Source organism: Clytia hemisphaerica, unplaced genomic scaffold (assembly GCF_902728285.1).
Source record: "Clytia hemisphaerica strain Z4C2 unplaced genomic scaffold, Clytia hemisphaerica genome assembly, whole genome shotgun sequence".
Taxonomy (NCBI): domain Eukaryota; kingdom Metazoa; phylum Cnidaria; class Hydrozoa; order Leptothecata; family Clytiidae; genus Clytia; species Clytia hemisphaerica.
In genome coordinates, this window is record NW_027103680.1 from 658905 (window position 1) to 681868 (window position 22964).

The 22964-nt window shown below is 35.2% G+C and overlaps 5 protein-coding genes across 5 annotated transcripts in view; 1 reads left to right on the forward strand and 4 right to left on the reverse strand.

The window, feature by feature from the left end:
- Window positions 1–22964, forward strand: part of LOC136803768 (uncharacterized) — a 70433-nt gene that overhangs the window by 6626 nt on the left and 40843 nt on the right. Inside the window, exons 11-17 of the mRNA XM_067060495.1 lie at window positions 1525–1612; window positions 2805–2888; window positions 3748–3791; window positions 4890–5002; window positions 5523–5659; window positions 6102–6186; window positions 6567–6706. Coding sequence (XP_066916596.1) covers window positions 1525–1612; window positions 2805–2888; window positions 3748–3791; window positions 4890–5002; window positions 5523–5659; window positions 6102–6186; window positions 6567–6706 — 691 coding nt within the window. The remainder of the gene's footprint in view (window positions 1–1524; window positions 1613–2804; window positions 2889–3747; window positions 3792–4889; window positions 5003–5522; window positions 5660–6101; window positions 6187–6566; window positions 6707–22964) is intronic.
- On the reverse strand, window positions 11073–13130 carry LOC136803764 (uncharacterized). The gene is made up of 3 exons (XM_067060490.1): window positions 13070–13130; window positions 12447–12563; window positions 11073–11737 (listed from the first exon to the last, which is right to left on the reverse strand). The coding sequence occupies exons 1-3, from the start codon at window positions 13128–13130 to the stop codon at window positions 11073–11075; spliced, it is 843 nt and encodes a 280-aa protein (XP_066916591.1).
- LOC136803725 (uncharacterized) lies at window positions 14707–16497 on the reverse strand. The gene is made up of 3 exons (XM_067060445.1): window positions 16308–16497; window positions 15826–15942; window positions 14707–15344 (listed from the first exon to the last, which is right to left on the reverse strand). The coding sequence occupies exons 1-3, from the start codon at window positions 16366–16368 to the stop codon at window positions 14707–14709; spliced, it is 816 nt and encodes a 271-aa protein (XP_066916546.1). The 5' UTR covers window positions 16369–16497.
- LOC136803765 (uncharacterized) lies at window positions 17713–19569 on the reverse strand. Its single transcript, XM_067060492.1, has 3 exons — window positions 19392–19569; window positions 18907–19023; window positions 17713–18404 (listed from the first exon to the last, which is right to left on the reverse strand). The coding sequence occupies exons 1-3, from the start codon at window positions 19450–19452 to the stop codon at window positions 17713–17715; spliced, it is 870 nt and encodes a 289-aa protein (XP_066916593.1). The 5' UTR covers window positions 19453–19569.
- On the reverse strand, window positions 20750–22670 carry LOC136803721 (uncharacterized). Its single transcript, XM_067060442.1, has 3 exons — window positions 22448–22670; window positions 21991–22107; window positions 20750–21541 (listed from the first exon to the last, which is right to left on the reverse strand). Exons 1-3 carry the CDS (start codon window positions 22503–22505, stop codon window positions 20769–20771), a joined length of 948 nt encoding a protein of 315 aa, XP_066916543.1. The 5' UTR covers window positions 22506–22670; the 3' UTR covers window positions 20750–20768.

Consider the following 22964-nt stretch of genomic DNA (forward strand, 5'->3'; position numbering starts at 1 on the left):
CGTCGAATGATCGAACATTTTTATTCAAATCACGAATCGTCTGTCGAAATCATCAAAACATAAAAATAAAACAAAAACAAAAATGTACAAAGATGGTTTGTTGGTTCTTGCAGGTTCTTGGGCAGTTTTGATTTAATTCTTGACAAATTCGACAAATTTGATTACCTACGTACTTCTTTATCATAGAGTATCCACTTGATTTTGCAAGGTAAGTTTCGTTCACTAAAAGAGCACTCCTTCCGCCCGCGCGACTTGCAAAAACCTCTCATTGATTGACAGACGGTGACAGAAAGGATCTTCTATTCTTCATCATCCCTCGACTTTTAACAGCAAAGCAAGTATCATCATATATCAAATAACCTTATTCGATATATGATACTTGCTGTTAAAAGTCGAGGGATGATGAAGATCCTTTCTGTCACCGTTCAAACTAATTTTTTTTCATTTAACAGCAAAATAGACATTTAAAACCGAAGAACCACTGCTTAGATTGCTTAGATGCGTGCCGCCCGCGCGGCAATCTGATCAACTTCAGATTCTAAGTCCGTGTTTCGGCTTCCGGTATTTTTTTTGCTGCTCTTTCACTGCTAGGGTACACCATTTTAAAACGGCATTTTTCGCAGTCCTAGCTACCAAACCGAGAAAGTTTTCGTTGGTTTAAGCCAAACCATTCAAGGTCATTTTGATAAAATCATCGGTTTGAAGATGTGATTTATATAACAAATTTTATAGCAAATTTTCGCTTGGGATAGAAGTTAAAGGTACGTGCACAATATAGCAAAACTGCTTCGCTCATAAATTCGCTTCGCAAAAATTAACGTCTAACGGCGCTACATCATCAAAAGTATTTGAGCAAAAGTTGATTTTGCGCTCTCGATGCATTTTCACCACTATTGAGTAGTGCTACCATTAGGGTACCACTTTCAAAAAAACTCTGATCAAAGATTTCGTTTGGTCAGGATTGAGAAACTTGGTCCATGGTATATAAAGGTCTTTCCTTTGGCATGTGGTGTTCCTTTTAAAAACCAATACAATTGACTCTCGCTAATTCCAACTCGAATGGGGAATTTTATTTATTCGAATTACAGAAAGATTCGAATAGTAGAAATTTGAATAGGCGAGAATTTATTATATCTTTATTTTCAAAGCCTCGCGTTTCTATTTCCTATTGCAATCTGATTTCTTAAGAATTTATTTCGCATCAAGCTTAATAAGCATCATCAGTTCAGGTTATGATAATGGTCAGATCTACAGTGTGTCCAAAGAAAAGCGTAAAAAGGAACTATACGAAGTAAAATCTTCAAAACTCATTATTTAAACTGGGCTTGGAATAATTGAAATAAGATTGCCATTTTTTGTTCAATCAATAGATATTCAATTCCCAAGATGATTGAAGAGGTTTTTAAGATTTTAAGTTCACAAGTCAAAATTTGGCATAAATTATTGGACTTTGTCCGCTTTTTTTGGGACACTGTATTAGGAAAATGGACGTGCAACTGATTCCATCGCTTCTTCATGTTTTAGGACATCAGCTAAATATTCAAAGCGATCAAGTAATGGTTACCGCTATCGCTTCATGTTGATGTGTAAACTAGCTCTTGGTAAAACTAAGGTAACGTCAATTTCTTGGAATGTGGTTGAATTTTCTATGGTAGATTGTCAATAGGATATCTAACTTAGCATAACATCAAGCCTGAAAATTCAGACTAGACACTCTAAAGAGTGATAACTGAGTACCGTAAATTTTTTAATTTAACGCCTGGCAATAAATAATTATTTTGGACACTACGCTTGAAAAAATAGAGAAGAAATAGTTTTTAGTAAGATTAATTACAAATTTTCGCTAAAAACAGGGTACAAGGATCAAGTTAGAGTACGCGTTAATTTAGAAAATTTACGGTAGTCAAACTGCAAACTATAGCCTTTATACTAGACATCACAATGGCTTTTCTTCCGCGGAAGGGTCCCTAGTCTTTCCACTTTAAACTAGCGACTGTTTTCTTTTGCAATTTGTTGATATTGTAACATTTTATATTTTATCCTTGCTTTTTCTGATAAAGCTCTTTAGTCTCAGATGGATTTCCATTTCAGTGAAGTGTATATACCTTAAGGGAACTTATTTTGGCGGGAACTAATTTTGGCGGATTTGGTGAATTACAAAATACAAAATTCGCCAAAATTAGTTCCAGCCAAAATTAGATATTAAGTTCCCGCCAAAATTTAAGTTTTTGTTTTCTTGCTTAAATAACCCCTGAAATTCATCAAAATTGCTCAAAATAATACAAAATAGAACAGATTTACGCCGTCATTCGCCAAAATTAGTTCCCACCAAAATTAAAAAATTTCATCATTCGCCAAAATAAGTTCCCGCCAAAATTAAAAGTCTTTAAGATTTTTGCTGAACGCCAAAATTAGTTCCCGCCAAAATAAGTTCCCTTAATATAGATACTTTTCGGTCTGTAAATTCAATGAAATTTTGCCAAAATTTGAAAGATTTGCTCTGGTCACTAATGTTATTGACGGTTTTGTTTCCCTTATTGGACCTACTTCGGAGGTCCTTTAAATTAACCTGTGTCCTACCGTCCGTCTAAGCTTTTCTCAGGATTGAATCGTTTGATTTTTTGCACAATGATGAAAAATGGTAATGCTAAAAATGTGACGGAGCCCAATTTTCGAAAGGCCGGTAAAAACCGTTTGCTTATTTATTTTTCATTCCCTATACGTTTCTTATTTTACTTCCTTTTCTATTTCCATTCTATAGTTATCACAAGGTATGTTTAATATGCATTGTGCTTGTTTTGTAGGACTTTGATACTTATCAAAAAGATCTTACTGAACCACCGTATGGTTTCGATAGTACACATGGTGTCCCTGGAAATGATTTCAAGGTTTGTCTTCACTGTATTTAAATACTCCTGCGAGTTTCACCTCTGGAGGAAGAGGAACAAAGATATAACACTGGGGTAGGATGGTGACTGTAGAAAACCGTGGGGGGAGGAGGTAATGCTGTATATTCTTGTATGGGTTTAATATAAATCAATCGAAATGAAAATGAAATGAATCAAAAGAGGGCGAGATGCGAAAGTTTTTGGACTTTCCATTTTTCGTATAATGTCTCATTCATTGTTTACTGGCGGACGGGTTTTTCATCTCATCGAGTCTCATTTCGTAGCTACCCTCGAATGTTTTTCCCCTGTTGCAATCAAAGTTATGAGATATATAAGAAACTTCGAGAAATAAAGAACTAAATTACAATTGCTACACAACAATTCATGATTGCGAAATTAACATTACACTACATTACATGAAGTTTGCGCCAACATGAAACTCCGTGTAGCAATTATAAGTTAGTTCTTTCTTCTATAATCGGCGACGAAATACTTGGCACAAAAGGGAAATCCACCGGGAAATTTTGAAACCACAATTGATTTGCAAGTGCTCTAAAGTAGGTTCGAAGGGTAGAGTTTAAACTCTGAGTTTTAACGCTAAACTTAAGACTTACGAACTTAGGATCTGAGGATCCAAAAGTTCAAAAATGGTCCAGTAGGGCTTGAAATATAGCCTAGACACCAATAAATCCCTCCCAGATCGAAATAATCGTTGAAATCAAGTTGAAGGCCCGAAATTGACATTCTCGCTCGAACTTCAATTTTCGAAAAATGGTAAATTAGCCAAAAGTGCCAATATGTTATGGCACTGATTGTAGATAAAGGTTAAGTTGAACATTTTTTCTTTCAAAATTTTTAGGATGATGAGTATTGTATTTACGATGAATCACGAAAAGAAATCACGTAAGTTAGCTTCAGAAGATTTGAACTAGGCTGGAGTCGTCTATAATCTGTGTAATATAGTAATATGGGTGTTATATGATAAAATACAGTAATATAATATGGGTGTTATGTGTGTTATGGGTGTTATGTGTGTTATTTGATAATACGATAATTGTAATGGGATAATATCAGTTTGTATAAACTACATCGTTTTTTGTCTATCTTCTATTTTGTCTGAATTAGTCGTCTTTAATGCTTGACTAAATTTAAACTGAAAAATGTCATAGCTTGACTCTCGCTAATTCAAACTTGAAAAAAACCAACTGTTTGTGCGTTGAGCATCCTTAAACCTTAGCTTCACAGAATTGCAGTGATTGTAACAACTAACTTAACCTCTTTCCGTCCCAAAAAAAAATTACGAAGCCTTTAAAAGAAAATGTTAAGTATTGGGAAAAAATTTCTCAGTGTACTTAAACTTTAAGTTTTAAACTTTTAAACTTGCATTTATAAATGACGTGTCAAATAAACTTTTTTCTTATTTGGATTGGCGGTTGATTGCTAGTATACAGTTTAATTTCTTATCAAGTACTCATGAATTCGCGTCCCAGCTGGCACACAACGTTGTTTTAACGTTCAAATAACGTTATTTGGACGTTATGAATGTCAAATAGACGTTGTTTTGACGCTGTGTGCCGGCTGGGCGTCCAACGTAACGAGCACCTCATCAAAAACCGGGATTTTTCGTTCCGTTTCTTAGTGAGAGCTTTGAAATTTATTCTATAAATAATACGCCCGCTCAAAACTTGAAACCTGCTAAAGAAAGAATCTATAAAAAAGTTCTGAAATTTAGAAGACACCTCAGTAGCGTAGACAGGAGGGCGCAAAATTTGTGTAGGAGAGCAGAATTTTATGACACTGTATTTACCTAAAAATAATAAATATAAAATTAAAAAATAAATATATAAAAAAATAATTACCGTGTCATTAAAATCTGCTCTCCTACACAAATTTTGCCCCCCCCTTGTCTACGCTGCTGCACCTATATATTTTCAATATATTGTCCAAGAATTAACGCTAAACTGTCAACTCGAATTATCAAATTCTTTCCCTTTACTTTAGACACGTGATCGAGTTTTTAGAGAAGGAGGATGTCGAACAAAAAATCTTTGTTGTCGATGATGACGAGGTCACTGTTTCGGAAGATGAAGGAATCGTCGCTGATCTATCTTCAGGTATGGTGTTCTTTTGTAATAAGTAACTCTCTTACAATAGTTCCAATTAAAGAAACTGTACTGTAACCACTGACCTTTATATATTACTGGACCAAGTTACTCAATACCGGCCAAGCAAAACATTATGATCGGAGTTTTTTTGAAATTGGTACCCGCGGAGAGAGCGCTAGATCGCTTGTTCACTAGTGATGTTTCGCCGTTTCAAACACTACAATGGCTTCTTTACGTTGGTACCCGCTCAAAAAAAACTTCGATCAAAGATGGCGGATATAGCTTGGTCCAGGGATATATAAAGGTCAGTGACTGTAACTCGAAAGTATACGACAAACACTCTGGGTAGGTACAAAGGTAGCTTGAACCTATCAGCCTAAAGACCGTCTACACATTTGTACGCAGCAAAATAAATATTTTTACCGGTATGCCTGGAAAAAAAGCGGGAGGATCTCCGAAACGCATTTATTTATATTGTGGTACGTGCTTGCGTGCTTGGTGTTCTATCAATAAACTTTTCTTTCTTTAGACATTGAGCTGACTGATGTTGAGAATGTAGCAGATCCAAAAGATAAAGTGGTTGCTGGTCTCCAATCAAACGGTGACCAAAAAATCCCTTTGAAAGCTGTCCACGTTCGTGCTAAATTACAAGATCTCACTTCAGAGGTATGTGTATGGCACACAAAGTGTATTTTATTCGTTCGTGTGTATTTTATTCGTTCGTGTGTGAGGTTACAATATCTAGTTTAACCTATTGACTGATCACTCCGTATCTTTTCAAATATTTCTTTTTGAGTTCGAAGGCGTTTGCATACCTTAGCCAAGAGAAGAAAATGTCAATCGTGACTTTTTCGGGTGGGGTAAAAAAAAAACAGGGCGGCATGGTTCACGGCGCTCCTTGGTGCAGACCAACTGTTGCAGGTCTGAAAAGTTTGAGCGTTCTCGTACGATGCCAGTGGGACTTCGTGGTTTAACACTTATTCCGACTCTTTCCTGGTGTGTAGGGCTTAGTATCCAGTGGCACTTCGTGGTTTAATACATTTATTCTGACTCTTTCATGCGCAGGGCTTAGTGTCTATCTTTTGTTCATATATCAATATTTTTTCAGGTAATCATTCTCCAGCAGTATACAAATGAGAGCTTTGAACCAATCGAAGCGAAATACGTCTTTCCACTGGATGGGATGGCTGCAAGTAAGAAATTTTAAAACTTTTAAGAAATCGGCTTTTAAAGTTAATGCAGAGAGTTGCATAAACCATGTGAATTTTCAGTGTCTTTTTCGAGATGACTATAGACGTTTTTCAAGTTATTTTTTTTAAGTTTTGTAATTTCCGACTTTATGGAAGCAAACTTTCGATAATGTAGAAGTGATCCCTTACGACAATCGACTGTATTTTGGTGTTTTAACCGTCGTCGAGCAAATGCGATTTTGGAGATATCTTAACTTTGTTTTATACCGTCTCCTTCGATTTATCATGAATGCATAAACTCGCTAAAATGTAATCAAGCAAGATCTAGTCAAATCAAAAACTAACCGTTTTCGTCGCACACATACTTGTTTTTTTTCTTTCAGTTTGCGGTTTCGAAGCGTTTATTAACGGTAAACACATCATTGGTAAAGTGAAAGAGAAAGAAGAAGCAAGGAAAGAGTATAAAGAAGCAATCAGCAAGGGATATGGTGCTTACCTTATGGAAGAACAAGAAGAACAACCTGTAAGTTTTTATATTCTCGTTAAGGGTACGTTTTCAGGCTTCCCGCAAATTGTTTTGTAAGGGTGGAAATGAGATAAAGTGCATTGTAAGGGTGTAAATTGAAATAGGTCCTTTTGAGGACTTTTATTCAGCAATTTTGGTAGAATTTCTGTGCATTAGCCTATTTTGGCAAACTGGTGACTCGCCAACATATCTTGGAACGTGGGGGGGGGGTCTTTGGAGGATGATGGCAGACTTTAACAAATTGTTATTTTTTAACATGTGATCGTAGTTTCTACCCCTTACATTTAGAGGCTGGCTGTTTTGATGAAACCCAGACCAGAATGGTGTTGAAAGTTTGAATTTTCTAAGGGGGGCTGCCAGCTAAGGAAAATTTAAAAAAAATTGATTTTTGATTTCCTAAGTTGGGGGTCTGAATTTTCAAATGTTTTCTAAGGGAGGGGTTACCACTTGAGGGGGAGGGGGTCTTCCTACCTAAGGGGGGTCTTGACCCCTCTAGAAACTGTGGTGATTTTGTAGAGTTCTGCGATTCAGACTTTGGGGGACATTTTTAATTGACGATTTTGTAATTACCAAGGAGAGAAACTTTATTATAAATTATTACTAAGAAAAAAAACGTATACAGATAAATATAAAAAAATGAAAAAAAATTACAAATAGTGGCTAATGTCGGATGGAGTTTTCCAAATCTTTGATTCCCAATGGGAATAAACATCATTAGCAAATTCTTCAAAATAGTTTAGTCGTTTTTGGGTTGGTATGATTGGCGTGTTGCTATTGTTCTTCTTGTTGTTTTTAATTGGTGAACCGATAGCTCCGAATTCACTTTTACCGCCAAATATGGTATTATTATTGCCCAACATTGAGTATGTTGTTTGTTCAAAGTCTGTTTCATCCTTTGGCATAAACCAAGGTTCAAATTCCTCAATCGTTTGGTTTTGTGTTTTTGATAGGAGATCCGATAACCCGAATTGCGAAAGGGTACGGTGATCTTCGCAATCGGATTCATATCCGGGATCTCTGCCAAGCTCCTTCTTTAAAGAATTTTTTCTTTCAATATGAGTTTGAGTTTGGTTTCCAACTTGATCCCTTTCGAAGATGCGCATAGACTTATTTAATCCTCAAAGCCAAAGGTATATACATATTATGTAAAATTTTATTTAATTTGACGAAAAGTGACAAAAAAGGCTAATAAATAATAACTTTGCAATTGAGAAGTAAGCTAAAAAACCTTTTAATGGCAACTCGTCGTCACTACTGCTTAAACTAAATATTGACAGATTTTGGTTGACAAAATTTGATTGGTTCAAATAGGAAACCTTGGTGAATTCGAAAACTGGTTCAAATAGGAAACCTTGGTGAATTCGAAAACATACCTTTAAACTTTAGAACTTCATTAGTTCTTGACGGTTTCTTAAGAATATTTCGAATTCTCATCTTCCAATTACGAAACAATACAACAACGGAAACGATAAGAATTTTACAATAATATAAACCAATTGATAATCAAATAACCAAAAGTCAAATAAAATGTCCAATAGGCAACAATACTAACTGTCACTCTGGAACCGATTTTCAAATACTACTATTTCATTAGAATCTTTAAAAAATCCAAATCTAGTTATTGTAGATTATGAAAAATATTTGACGTTAATTTAAAATTAAATTTTCATTACGTCAGTTTTATATGATTGTAGCTCTTTTCTATTTCTATTTCTATTATTTGATTAGCAAAAACTTTATACAAAGTTATTCTCGCCAATGTAACAAAAAATATGATTAATAAAGTGAAAAATATTAAGAATGTAGCCTAAGTTTATAATGTATAAAATATAGAAATAATAAAATAATAAGTAATAGATAGTAAAAATCAATTTATTATGTACATATAAAGATCTACATATAAATATTAGCCTCTAATCTAAAAACATTACCTCCTTGGCTTAGTATATTGGAAAGGGTGTAATCTGGCATTGATAGTTAGTCGAAGGAAAGTAAACTCGAGAAGTTGAGAAAAGCTGAAGTGAGTTGTGAATTTGTTAGAGCTTGACAAAGGTTTATATTCGCAATTGTGGGTAAAAATAAATAAGATAATGTTTAAAATTTTGAATATTTTAATAGGATTAAAAATCGCTAATTGATATTTTATCCATTTCTTTCTTAAAAACATCCAGGTCTTTTAGTTTTGTCAATTTTGTTGGTAATTTGTTTCCAGAGCCCCACCGTATTTTGTGTAAAAAGAGTTTGCGTATATCTTTATCCTGCTTTGGATAGGGTTAAACTTTGTATTGGCACATCTTTGCTTTATTGGTATCATTTCTGTATTTACCTGTTTTGTTGAATGATATATTTCGTGTAGCATTTTTACCCGAGCTCTGCATCTACGTTCGTCTAGAGTTTCAAGGTCAGCTTTTCTTCTTAACATTGTTGGGCTTACAGTATGTTGCCACGAGCTGTAGATCCAGCGCAAACTCTTTCTCTGAACCATTTCAATTTTAGCTTTTAAAGTTTCATTTCCAGCTGGGTCCAAAACAGTTGATGCATACTCTAATGTTGGTCTTACGAAGATTTTAAAGCATTTAAGCCGCATTTCTGGGTTACTCTTGACAAGATTTCGCTGTAGGAAGAACCTGGTATTGTTTGCTTTTGCACAGATATTTGATACATGTGTATTCCACAACAGATCTATTTGCAATGTTACACCAAAGTATTTCGCTTTATCAACTTTCTCAATCTCTTGTCCATGGATTTGATAATCAGCGTTGATGATCTTACGTTTGTTTGTTATTCTCAACAGCTTGCACTTTTCTGGATGAAATTCCATTGACCATTTTTGCTCCCAAACAACGAGTTTATTTAAATCATTTTGCAGTTGTTCTGCGTCTTTGGATGACATTATCTTCCGGTACAGGTAAGAATCGTCAGCGAATAAAGCAAGTTTTGAATTCGTTTCTAATGGCATATCATTGGTATAGGCGAGAAACAGGAGGGGGCCGAGAACGGTACCTTGGGGGACACCTGAAATGACTGCTGAATGTTTAGATGAAGTTCCTCGAACAACGACACATTGAGTCCTATCATGGAGAAAGTCTGATATCCAGTTTAGAATTTCACCGTTTATACCGTAATGTTTCAATTTCAGTATGAGTTTCCTGTGCCCAACCTTGTCAAAGGCCTTGCTACTTTGATGAGCATCTTCCTATTTTTTTTAGTAGGGGAAGCATGAACTCAGGAACTACCGGAGCTTTTGACTTACAAGTGTGAAAAATTTTAATTTAGTCACATGAGCGGTTGGTATTTTATTTCTTCTGTTTGTTACCTATGCTCACTTTCAGCATGATCACTCTTACAATTTTGCTGACATTTTGGGTGCAAGCTTGCATCATCAATACCTAACACTTGCCACAAAGAAAGACTTGATTTTCGCTCAAAATGCATATTCGCATGTTTAAAATGTGACGGATTTCAATTTCTACGAATATTTTTCTTCGACTGAAAATGCCGGAAATTGCTATTTTTACGGTTTTTTATGGAATTTTTCGGCAAATCGTACTTACGTCCAACATTACAAAAAATTGCTCAACTTTATACAGTACCTTAAGTGAATTAATTTTTTTAACCGGGATCGGTACAATTTTGAGACCCTTATCTTTGTCCGCTTACGGTAAGTTTCAGATATAGTGCCTCTTCAGGTATTTAGAAGCTTGATTGAAAATGATATAGCACTCAAAAATTGGAATCTATTATGTATCAAATTCCTTAAATTTTAACTAAGGATTTCGTTTGTCGTTTTAAAATTCACATTAGAAATGGCGCTTAATTCAATTTTGCTTTTGTCTTAATAGCGAGCCTTTAGTAACATTTTAGATACACTGACGGCTTTTTTACATTTTTGTGTGTCAGAGGCCGCTAAATTTGGTGCTACCACAAAATTCTTTTCTTAACATGAGATCATAGTTTCTACTCCCTACATTTAGGGGGCCTATTTTGATGAAACCCAGACAAGAAAGGGTGTTGAAAGTTTGAATTTTCTAAGGGGGTTGCCAGTTAAGGGGGGAGGGTCAACCTACCAGGGGGAGGGGGGGTCTTCATAAAATGATGTAGAAAAATTTCAACTTTTTTTTTTTAAAAAAAAAAAAGGCTTTTGATTTCCTAAGGCAGGGTTACCACTTGAGGGGGGGGGTCTCCTACCTAAGGGGGGTCTTGACCCCTCTAGAAACTAGGGTGATTTTGTAGAGTTCTGCGATTCAGACTTTGGGGAACGTTTTTTATTGACGATTTTGTAATTACCAAGGAGAGAAACTTTATTATAAATATAATACTTAGAAAAAAAATTTACAGATAAATATAAAAATGATGAAAAAAACTACAAATAGTGGCTAATGTCAGATGGAGTTTTCCAAATCTTTGATTCCCAATGGGAATAAACATCATTAGCGAAGTCTTCAAAATAGTTTTGTCGTTTTTGGTTTGGTATGATTGGCGTGTTGCTATTGTTGCTGTTGTTTTTGATTTTTGAACCGATAGCTCCGAATTCACTTTTACCACCAAATATGGTATTATTATTGTTGCCTAACATTGAGTATGTTGTTTGTTCAAAGTCTGTTTCATCCTTTGGCATGAACCAAGGTTCAAAATCCTCAATCGATTGGTTTTGTGTTTTTGATAAAAGATCCGATAACCCGAATTGCGAATGGGTATGAGGATCTTCGCAACCGGATTCATATCCGGGATCACTGCTAAGCTCCTTCTTAAAGGAATTTTCTTTTTCAATATGAGTTTGAATTTGCTCTGAAACTTGATCACCTTTCAGCAGAAGCTCAATATCTTGACCTATTTTGATGACCGGTTCTTCGATACCGGTTAAGGATCCTTCATAATGATCTTGAATCTTGACAACTTTGCTGTCATTTTCAATTTTGACAACTTTGCTGTCATCTTCAATTATGGCAACTTTTGCGATGACATCACTGTGGTTTGAAGGGAAACAGTGTTTCTTTTCAACGAACTGGCCTTCGCTTGTGAAATATCCTGAAAATGAAAGTGGTAACGATGGTCAAAATGATAAAAAAGCTTAACTATGTTTTGCAGACATTTATACAAATGTTATCAAAAGATAAGGCCAACTTTCTCACCAGAGCTACCAGATTTTTGAGATTTTTCCTCAAGATTTATTAGATTTAGCTTGAAATGACATTTTTCGCTTAAGCCCTTAATAATGTTTGGTAAAAACTTTCTACTGAGAAATGATAATTGGAAGGGAATATCTCCTACGAAAAGAGAAACATAATTATACTCCTGAATTTCCTAAATTCCCTGATTTTCCTTAAAGTTAAAAAAAAGATTTAGAAAAGTTAAGAATTCTTTAATAATGAAAAATGTCATTTCATCAATCACCTTTTGGTGAAACGACTTGAAGCTTTTATGAAGTATTGAGATATCGGAAAGGGGTATCTTCTACGAAAACGGAAACATAATTATACCCTTGAATTTCAATTAAAGTAATTCTTTCTTCTGTGCTCCTCTTTGAGGAAAATGACTGGAGCTTTTATGAAGTATTGAGATATCGGAAAGGGGTATCTTCTACGAAAACGGAAACATAATTATACCCTTGAATTTCAATTAAAGTAATTCTTTCTTCTGTGCTCCTCTTTGAGGAAAATGACTGGAGCTTTTATGAAGTATTGAGATACATGTATAGTTGTTAGATAGTTAAAAGCCATTTCACAAATCACCTTACCTGTTTCAAAGGAAGTTCCTTCGAACCACTCTGGGATGTGCATATTATTCTTTTGAAGGATTCTTCTGCACTCTCGCAATATATCCAAGACCACAGCCTTGTGTGACCTGCTTCCGCCTGAATAAGAAAAAAATATATTTTTATTAATATCAACCAGTCCCAAACGATGTTAAACGTTCTCAAATACACCCCTGTGTCACAGACCCGCTTAGACCCCTGCCCCACTGGAAAATCTGGATGAAATTTCTGCCTCACTGGGAATTTGACTTTGATTTCATCCTCATTCGAAATTCAATTTTTAAAATTGCGCTCGAAAATTATCCCCACTGGGTTTTTTAACTTAGACTTAAGACCCCAGCCCCACTGGAAAATCTGGATGAAATTTCTGCCTCACTGGGAAATTGACTTTGATTTCATCCTCATTCGAAATTCAATTTTTAAAATTGCACTCGAAAACTATCTCCACTGGGTTTTTTAACTTTGGAACAATAGCATTTCCATCCCCAATGCGATTTCAATAGGAATTTTTATCCCCGCTGCTGCTGAAGCTAGATATTGACAGGTTTTAGTTGACAAAATTTGATTGGTTGAAATAGGAAACCTTGGCGAATTCGAAAACATACCTTTAAACTTCAGAACTCCATTAGTTCTTGACGGTTTCTTAAGAATATTTCGAATTCTCATCTTCCAATTACGAAACAATACAAAAACGAAACGATAAGAACTTGACAATAATATAAACCACCAATCGATAATCGAATAACCAAAAATCAACTAAATGTCCAATAGTCAACAATACTAACTGTCCGATTCTCAAATACTATTTCTTTAGAAACTTTAAAAAATCTAAATCTAGATATTGTAAATAATAAAAAATAAAATATTTGACGTCAATTAAATTTTCATTACATCAGTTTTATTATCGCTGCTCGAGGATCTTCTTCCTATTTTTTAGTAGGGGAAGCATGGACTCAGGAACTGCTTGAGCTTTTGACTTGAAATTTTCACAAATGTGAAAATTGTTTAATTTTGTCACGTGAGCGGTTGGTATTTTACAGACATGACTGTTTCTTACTTGAAATGCTCACTTTCAGCATAACCACTCTTCCAATTTTGCTCAAATTTTGGGTGCAAGCTTGTTTCATCAATACCTAGCACTTGTCACACACAAACACTTGATTTTTCGCTCTAAATACATATTAGCACGTTTAAAATGTGACGGGTTTCAATTTTTACGAATATTTTTTTCCGACTGAAAATACCGGAAATTGCTATTTTTACGGTTTTTTTATGGAATTTATTCGTCAAACCGTACTTACATCCAACATTACAAAAAATTGCTCAACTTTATATAGTACCTCAAGTGGATTAATTTTTTACCCGGGATGGGTAAAATTTTGAGACCCTTATCTTTGTCCGCTTACGGTAAGTTTCAGATATAGTGCCTCTTCAGGTATTTAGAAGCTTGATTGAAAATGAGATAGCGCTCAAATTGGAATCTATTGTATCAAATTCCTTAAATTTTACCTAAGGATTCCGTTTGTCGTTTTAAAATTCACATTAGAAATAGCGGTTTATTCAATTTTGCTTTTGGCTTAATAGCGAGCCTTTTTAGTAACATTAGATAATCTGGTGGTTTTTGTACATTTGTGTGTGCTGTCAGAAGCTGCTAGATTTGGTGCTGTCAAAAAATACTTTTTCTTTTTCAGCAATTTTGGTAGAATTTTTGTGCATTAGGCTATTTTGGCAAACTGGTGACTCGCCAACATATCTTGGAACGTGGGCGGGGGGGGGGGTGTCTTTTGAGGCTGATGAAAGCCATAGTTTTGATTTAGTTGTAATCATAGTTTCTATCCACTACATTTAGGGGGTCTATTTTGATAAAACACAGACAGGAAGTCTTTCTAAGCGGGGGTTGCCAGTTAAGCAGTGGGAGGTCTTCCTACCTAAGGGGATTCTTTATAAAATGATGTACAAAAATTTTAAAACTGTTTCTTATTGAAAAACAAACTATCTTTTGATTTCCTAAAAGTGGGTCTGCATTTTCCCCTAAGGGGGGATACCACTTGAGGGGGGCCCCTCTTAACTGAGGGGTTCTTGACCCCTCTGGAAACTATGGTTTTTTTGCAGAGTTTTGAGATTCAGACTTTGGGGGACATTTTTAATTGACGATTTTGTAATTACCAAGGAGAGAAACTTTATTATAAATTATTACTTAGAAAAAAAACGTATACAGATAAATATAAAAATGATATGAAAATTACAAATAGTGGCTAATGTCAGATGGAGTTTTCCAAATCTTTGACTCCCAATGGGAATAAACATCATTAGCAAAGTCTTCAAAATAGTTTTGTCGTTTTTGGTTTGTCGTTATTGGCGTTTCAGTATTGTTGTTGTTGTTGCTTTTGATTGGTGAACCGATAGCTCCGAATTCACTTTTACCGCCAAATATGGTATTATTATTGCCCAGCATCGAGTATGATGTTTGTTCAAAGTCTGTTTCATCCTTTGGCATAAACCAAGGTTCAAAATCCTCAATCGATTGGTTTTGTGTTTTTGATAGGAGATGCGATAACCCGAATTGCGAATGGGTATGATAATCTTGGCAATCGGATTCATATCCGGGATCTCTGTCAAGCTCCTTCTTTAAAGAATTTTCTCTTTCAATATGATTTTGAATTTGTTCTGAAACTTGATCACCTTTTAAAAGAAGCTCAATATCTTGGCCCGTTTTGATAGCAGGTTCTTCGATGCCGGTTAAGGATCCTTCATAATGGTCTTGAATCTTGACAACGTTGCCGTCATCTTCAATTTTGGCAACTTTCGCGATGACATCACTGTGGTTTGAAGGGAAACAGTTTTTCTTTTCCACGAACTGGCCTTCGTTTGTGAAATATCCTGAAAATAAAAAGAAGTTGTAGCGATGGTCATATGATGAAAAAGCTTCAATTTTTGTCCTTGATTCCAGACGTTCATGTATTCCTTTTCAAAAGATAAGACGAACCAAAGACTATTTAAGTTAGTACTTTCAAGTGGTCTAATAGTGTCACTTTCTCATCACGGCTCCAAGTTAAAAGGTTCGCTAAGCTAACTGATTTTTGAAATGTTTCCTCCAGATTCATAAAACTTAGCTTGAACTTTTTTCGCTTCATAAAAATCAAAAATAATCTCTGATGCTCTACTAATGTTTGGTAATAACTTTCTACGGTGAGATAATCGGAAAGGGATATCTTTCGAAAAGAGAAAACATAATTATACCCTTGAATTTCCTTGAAAAAAGGTTTAGTAATTCTTCAAATAACCTCTTTGAGGAAAATGACTTGGGCTTTTTATGAAGTTTAGTGAAGATAGTGAAAATTCATTTCACAAATCACCTTACCTGTTTCAAAGGAAGTTCCTTCGAACCACTCTGGGATGTGCATGTTATTCTTTTGAAGGATTCTTCTGCACTCACGTAATATATCCAAGATCACCGCCTTGTGTGACCTGCTTCCGCCTAAATAAAAAGAAGATCTTTCTATCAATATCAACCAGTCCCAAAATTATATTAAAACGTTCTCAAATTCACCCTTGTGTCACAGACCCGCTTAGACCCCTCCCCCACTGGAAAATCTGGATGAAATTTCTGCCTCACTGGGAAATTGACTTTGATTTCATCCTCATTCGAAATTCAATTTTTAAAATTGCACTCGAAAACTCTCCACTGGGTTTTTTTGCTTTGGAACAATAGCATTTCCATCCCCAATGCGATTTCAATAGGAATTTTTATCCCCGCTGCTGCTGAAGCTAGATATTGACAGGTTTTAGTTGACAAAATTTGATTGGTTAAAATAGGAAACCTTGGCGAATTCGAAAACATACCTTTAAACTTTAGAACTGCATTAGTTCTTGACGGTTTCTTAAGAAAATTTCGAATTCTCATCTTCCAATTACGAAACAATACAACAACGAAACGATAAGAACTTGACAATAATATAAACCACCAATCGATAATCGAATAACCAAAAATCAACTAAATGTCCAATAGTCAACACTACTAACTGTCCGATTCTCAAATACTTTTTCTTTAGAATCTTTAAAAAATCTAAATCTAGATATTGTAGATAATAAAAAATAAAATATTTGACGTCAATTAAATTTTCATTACGTCAGTTTTATTATCGCTTCGATGATCTTCCTATTTTTTAGTAGGGGAAGTATGGACTCAGGAACTGCTGGAGCTTTTGACTTGAAGTTTTCACAAATGTGAAAATTTTTTAATTTTGTCACGTGAGCGGTTGGTATTTTACAGACATGACTGTTTGTTACTTAAAATGCTCACTTTCAGCATGGGGGGTCACTCGTATGATCTGGCCTACGTCATGTGCTGCGCTTAAGGGTGGGGTTTTTCTGCATCCCAAAATGCACTGTGAGGGTGTGTTTCTGTGAGATTGCACTACAAGGGTCGAATTTTAAAACAAACTCAAAATAATTGTTAAAAAGAAAGGTTTTTACTTCTACTCGTTTGTTTGAAAAAGTTTCTATTGTCTGATAATTACAGCTGACAAGAATAATTTTCTCAGTTTTTCTTTGAAACAGAAAATTTCCCAAGCTCCTTCTCTTCACGCAGATTTACAGCTGAGAAATACAGTGCACTATAAGGGTTGGGTAAATCAAGAGAAAATGCACTGAAAGGGTACCTTTTTAGCCATGTTGAACTGCACTGTATAAAGGGTACGATTTTGAAAAGCAGATTTTGCGTGGTACATACTGTCGTTTTAAAATCGAGTGCCCCCCCCCCCCCCGGAGCAGGGAGTGGGTCTTTTGAGGCTTAGTACAGCCTTCAACGAATTGTTACTTTTTAACATGTGATCATAGTTTCTACCCCCATTTAGGGGGGTCTATTTTGATGAAATCCAGACAAGAAGGGGTGATGAAAGTGTGAGGGTCTTCTTAAAATCTTGTACAAAAATTTCAAAACTTTTTCTTTTGATGTCCTAAGGGTGGGGTCTGAATTTTCAAATGTTTCCTAAGACGGGGTTACGACTTGAGGGGAGGGGGTCTTCCTACCTAAGGTACCCTTTCAGCCATATTGAACTGCACTGTAAGGGTACGACGTATTCTTGACCCCTCTAGAAACTGTGGTGATTTTGTAGAGTTCTGCGATTCAGACTTTGGGGGACATTTTTAATTGACGATTTTGTAATTACCAAGGAGAGAAACTTTATTATAAATTATTACTTAGAAAAAAAACGTATACAGATAAATATAAAAATAATGAAAAAAATTACAAATAGTGGCTAACGCCGGATGGAGTTTTCCAAATCTTTGATTCCCAATGGGAATAAACATCATTAGCAAAGTCTGCAAAATAGTTTTGTCGTTTGTGGTTTGTTATGATTGGCGTGTTGCTATTGTTCTTATTGTTGTTTTTAATTGGTGAACCGATAGCTCCGAATTCACTTTTACCGCCAAATATGGTATTATTGTTGCCCAACATTGAGTATGTTGTTTGTTCAAAGTCTGTTTCATCCTTTGGCATAAACCAAGGTTCAAATTCCTCAATCGTTTGGTTTTGTGTTTTTGATAGGAGATCCGATAACCCGAATTGCGAATGGGTATGATGATCTTCGCAATCGGATTCATATCCGGGATCACTGTCAAGCTCCTTCTTTAAAGAATTTTCTCTTTCAATATGAGTTTGAATTTGCTCTGAAACTTGATCACCTCTCAGAAGAAGCTCAATATCTTGGCCTGTTTTGATGATCGGTTCTTCGATGCCGGTTAAGGATCCTTCATAATGGTCTTGAATCTTTTCAACTTTGTTGTCATCTGGAATCTTGACAACTTTCCTGTCATTTTCAATTTTAATAACTTTGCTGTCATCTTCAATTATGGCAACTTTCGCGATGACATCACTGTGGTTTGAAGGGAAACAGTTTTTCTTTTCCACGAACTGGCCTTCGTTTGTGAAATATCCTAAAAATAAAAAGAAGTTGTAGCGATGGTCATATGATGAAAAAGCTTCAATTTTTGTCCTTGATTCCAGACGTTCATGTATTCATTTTCAAAAGATAAGACGAACCAAAGACTATTTAAGTTGGTACTTTCAAGTGGTCTAATAGTGTCACTTTCTCATCACGGCTCCAAGTTAAAAGGTTCGCTAAGCTAACTGATTTTTGAAATGTTTCCTCCAGATTCATAAAACTTAGCTTGAACTTTTTTCGCTTCATGAAAATCAAAAATAATCTCTGATGCTCTACTAATGTTTGGTAATAACTTTCTACGGTGAGATAATCGGAAAGGGATATCCTTCGAAAAGAGAAAACATAATTATACCCTTGAATTTCCTTGAAAAAAGGTTTAGTAATTCTTCAAATAACCTCTTTGAGGAAAATGACTTGGGCTTTTTATGAAGTTTTTATATACATGTTAGTTGAAAGGGTTAGATAGTGAAAATTCATTTCACAAATCACCTTACCTGTTTCAAAGGAAGTTCCTTCGAACCACTCTGGGATGTGCATGTTATTCTTTTGAAGGATTCTTCTGCACTCATGTAATATATCCAAGATCACCGCCTTGTGTGACCTGCTTCCGCCTAAATAAAAAGAAGATCTTTCTATCAATATCAACCAGTCCCAAAATTATATTAAAACGTTCTCAAATTCACCCTTGTGTCACAGACCCGCTTAGACCCCTCCCCCACTCGAAAATCTGGATGAAATTTCTGCCTCACTGGGAAATTGACTTTGATTTCATCCTCATTCGAAATTCAATTTTTAAAATTGCACTCGAAAACTATCTCCACTGGGTTTTTTTTACTTTGGAACAATAGCATTTCCATCCCCAATGCGATTTCAATAGGAATTTTTATCCCCGCTGCTGCTAAAGCTAGATATTGACAGGTTTTAGTTGACAAAATTTGATTGGTTGAAATAGGAAACCTTGGCGAATTCGAAAACATACCTTTAAACTTTAGAACTGCATTAGTTCTTGACGGTTTCTTAAGAAAATTTCGAATTCTCATCTTCCAATTACGAAACAATACAACAACGAAACGATAAGAACTTGACAATAATATAAACCACCAATCGATAATCGAATAACCAAAAATCAACTAAATGTCCAATAGTCAACACTACTAACTGTCCGATTCTCAAATACTATTTCTTTAGAATCTTTAAAAAATCTAAATCTAGATATTGTACATAATAAAAAATAAAATATTTGACGTCAATTAAATTTTCATTACGTCAGTTTTATTATCGCTTCGAGGATCTTCCTATTTTTTAGTAGGGGAAGTATGGGCTCAGGAACTGCTGGAGCTTTTGACTTGAAGTTTTCACAAATGTGAAAAATTTTTAATTTTGTCACGTGAGCGGTTGGTATTTTACAGACATGACTGTTTGTTACTTAAAATGCTCACTTTCAGCATGGGGGGTCACTCGTATGATCTGGCCTACGTCACGTGCTGCGCTTAAGGGTGGGGTTTTTCTGCATCCCAAAATGCACTGTGAGGGTGTGTTTCTGTGAGATTGCACTACAAGGGTCGAATTTTAAAACAAATTCAAAATAATTGTTAAAAAGAAAGGTTTTTACTTCTACTCGTTTGTTTGAAAAAGTTTCTATTGTCTGATAATTACAGCTGACAAGAATAATTTTCTCAGTTTTTCTTTGAAACAGAAAATTTCCCAAGCTCCTTCTCTTCACGCAGATTTACAGCTGAGAAATATAGTGCACTATAAGGGTTGGGTAAATCAAGAGAAAATGCACTGAAAGGGTACCTTTTTAGCCATGTTGAACTGCACTGTAAGGGTACGATTTTGAAAAGCAGATTTTGCGTGGTACATACTGTCGTTTTAAAATCGAGTGCCCCCCCCCGGAGCAGGGGGGGGGGTCTTTTGAGGCTTAGTACAGCCTTCAACGAATTGTTACTTTTTAACATGTGATCATAGTTTCTACCCCCATTTAGGGGGGTCTATTTTGATGAAATCCAGACAAGAAGGGGTGATGAAAGTGTGAGGGTCTTCTTAAAATCTTGTACAAAAATTTGTCCTAAGGGTGGGGTCTGAATTTTCAAATGTTTCCTAAGACGGGGTTACGCCTTGAGGGGAGGGGGTCTTCCTACCTAAGGTACCCTTTCAGCCATATTGAACTGCACTGTAAGGGTACGACGTATTCTTGACCACTCTAGAAACTATGGTGTTTTTGTAGAGTTCTGCGATTCAGACTTTGGGGGACGTTTTTTATTGACAATTTTGTAATTACCATGGAGAGAAACTTTATTATAAATTATTACTTAAAAAAAAACGTATACAGATAAATATAAAAATGATATAAAAACTACAAATAGTGGCTAACGCCGGATGGAGTTTTCCAAATCTTTGACTCCCAATGGGAATAAACATCATTAGCAAAGTCTTCAAAATAGTTTTGTTGTTTTTGGTTCGTCGTTATTGGCGTTTTACTATTGTTCTTATTGTTGTTTTTGCTTGGTGAACCGATAGCTCCGAATTCACTTTTACCACCAAATATGGTATTACTATTGCCCAACATTGAGTATGTTGTTTGCTCAAACTCTGTTTCATCCTTTGGCATAAACCAAGGTTCAAAATCCTCAATCGTTTGGTTTTGTGTTTTTGATAAAAGATCCGATAATCCGAATTGCGAATGGGTATGATGATCTTGGCAATCGGATTCATATCCGGGATCTCTGCCAAGCTCCTTCTTTAAAGAATTTTCTTTTTCAATATGAGTTTGAATTTGCTCCGAAACTTGATCACCTTTCAGAAGAAGCTCAATATCTTGACCTGTTTTGGTGGCCGGTTCTTCGATGCCGGTTAAGGATCCTTCATAATGATCTTGAATCTTGTCAACTTTGCTGTCATCTTGAATCTTGTCAACTTTGTTGTCATCTGGAATCTTGACAACTTTGCTGTCATTTTGAATCTTGACAACTTTGCTGTCATTTTGAATCTTGACAACTTTGCTGTCATCTTCAACTTTGACAACTTTGCTGTCATCTTCAATTATGGCAGATTTGGCGATCACATCTTTGTGGTTTGAAGGGAAACAGTTTTTCTTTTCAACGAACTGGCCTTCGCTTGTGAAAAATCCTGAAGATGAAAAAGAAAGTGGTAACGAAGGTCAAAGGATGAAAAAGCTTAATATTGATTGCAGTCATTTAATACAAAATATTATAAAAAGATAAGGCGACTCAAAAAAAGACCACCGAGTCCATCAGGGCCCTTAAAGTTTCACTAAACTTTTTGATTTTTACTCCAGAATTATTAGCTTGAACTTTTTTCGCTTCATAAACATCAAAAATCATTTCTGGTTCCCTACTTATGCCTGGTAAAAACTTTCTAGTGGGAGATGTATAATCGGAAAGGGGTATCTTCTACGAAAACGGAAACATAATTATACCCTTGAATTTCAATTAAAGTAATTCTTTCTTCTGTGCTCCTCTTTGAGGAAAATGACTGGAGCTTTTATGAAGTATTGAGATACATGTATATTGTTAAAATGGTTAGATAGTGAAAATTCATTTCACAAATCACCTTACCTGTTTCAAAGGAAGTTCCTTCGAACCACTCTGGGATTAACATGTTATTCTTTTGAAGGATTCTTCTGCACTCACGCAATATATCCAAGACCACAGCCTTGTGTGACCTGCTTCCGCCTAAATAAAAAAAGAAGTTATTTTTATCAATATCAACCGGTCCCAAGAACGATGCTCCGTCGTCTCAAATGTAAAATTTTGCTCATGGTTGCTTGTTAAGTCTTCTTTGTTTTTGAAATATTGAAATTTATTTAGTAAAATAGATGATAGGTTATTCCATAAAAAGTGATTTTTCATTGAGAATCTTTTTACGGTGTTTAAGATTTATTCGAAAACTTACCTTTCCTGTAAGTTAATTTTATGGTATTTGAATTAAACTCGTCCAATACGGTTGTAATCTTCCTCAAAAACACACAATAAATGTTACCGTTTGACGTTGATATTTGAAAAAAAAACTTACCTTTGAATTTCAGAACTCCATTAGTTCTTGACTTCTTAAGAATATTTCGAATTCTCATCTTCCAATCACGAAACAATACAACAATGGAAACGATAAGAATTTGACAATAATATAAACCAATTGATAATCGAATAACCAAAAATTAATTGAAATGTCCAATAGTCAACAATACTAATTTCCACTCTGGAATCGACTTTCAACACTATTTCATTCGAATCATAAAAGTCCGAAATCTACATATGTTAGATTATGAAAAAATATTTGACGTCAATTAAAAATTTTCATTACGTCAATTCTTTTAACCATGTTTGCCTCTTTTTTAAGAATATTTGCCTCGTTTTCTTGAAATTTGTTCCGTTTTCTTGATATTTGCCTCTTTTCTTGATATATGCCTTGTTTTCAAGAATTTTGCGTCGTTTTAAAAAATATTCACCTAGTTTTCAGAATATTCGTCTCGTTTTCATGATGCCTCGTCTTCATGTAGTTTGCCTCATTTTTAGAATATTCGTCTTGTTTT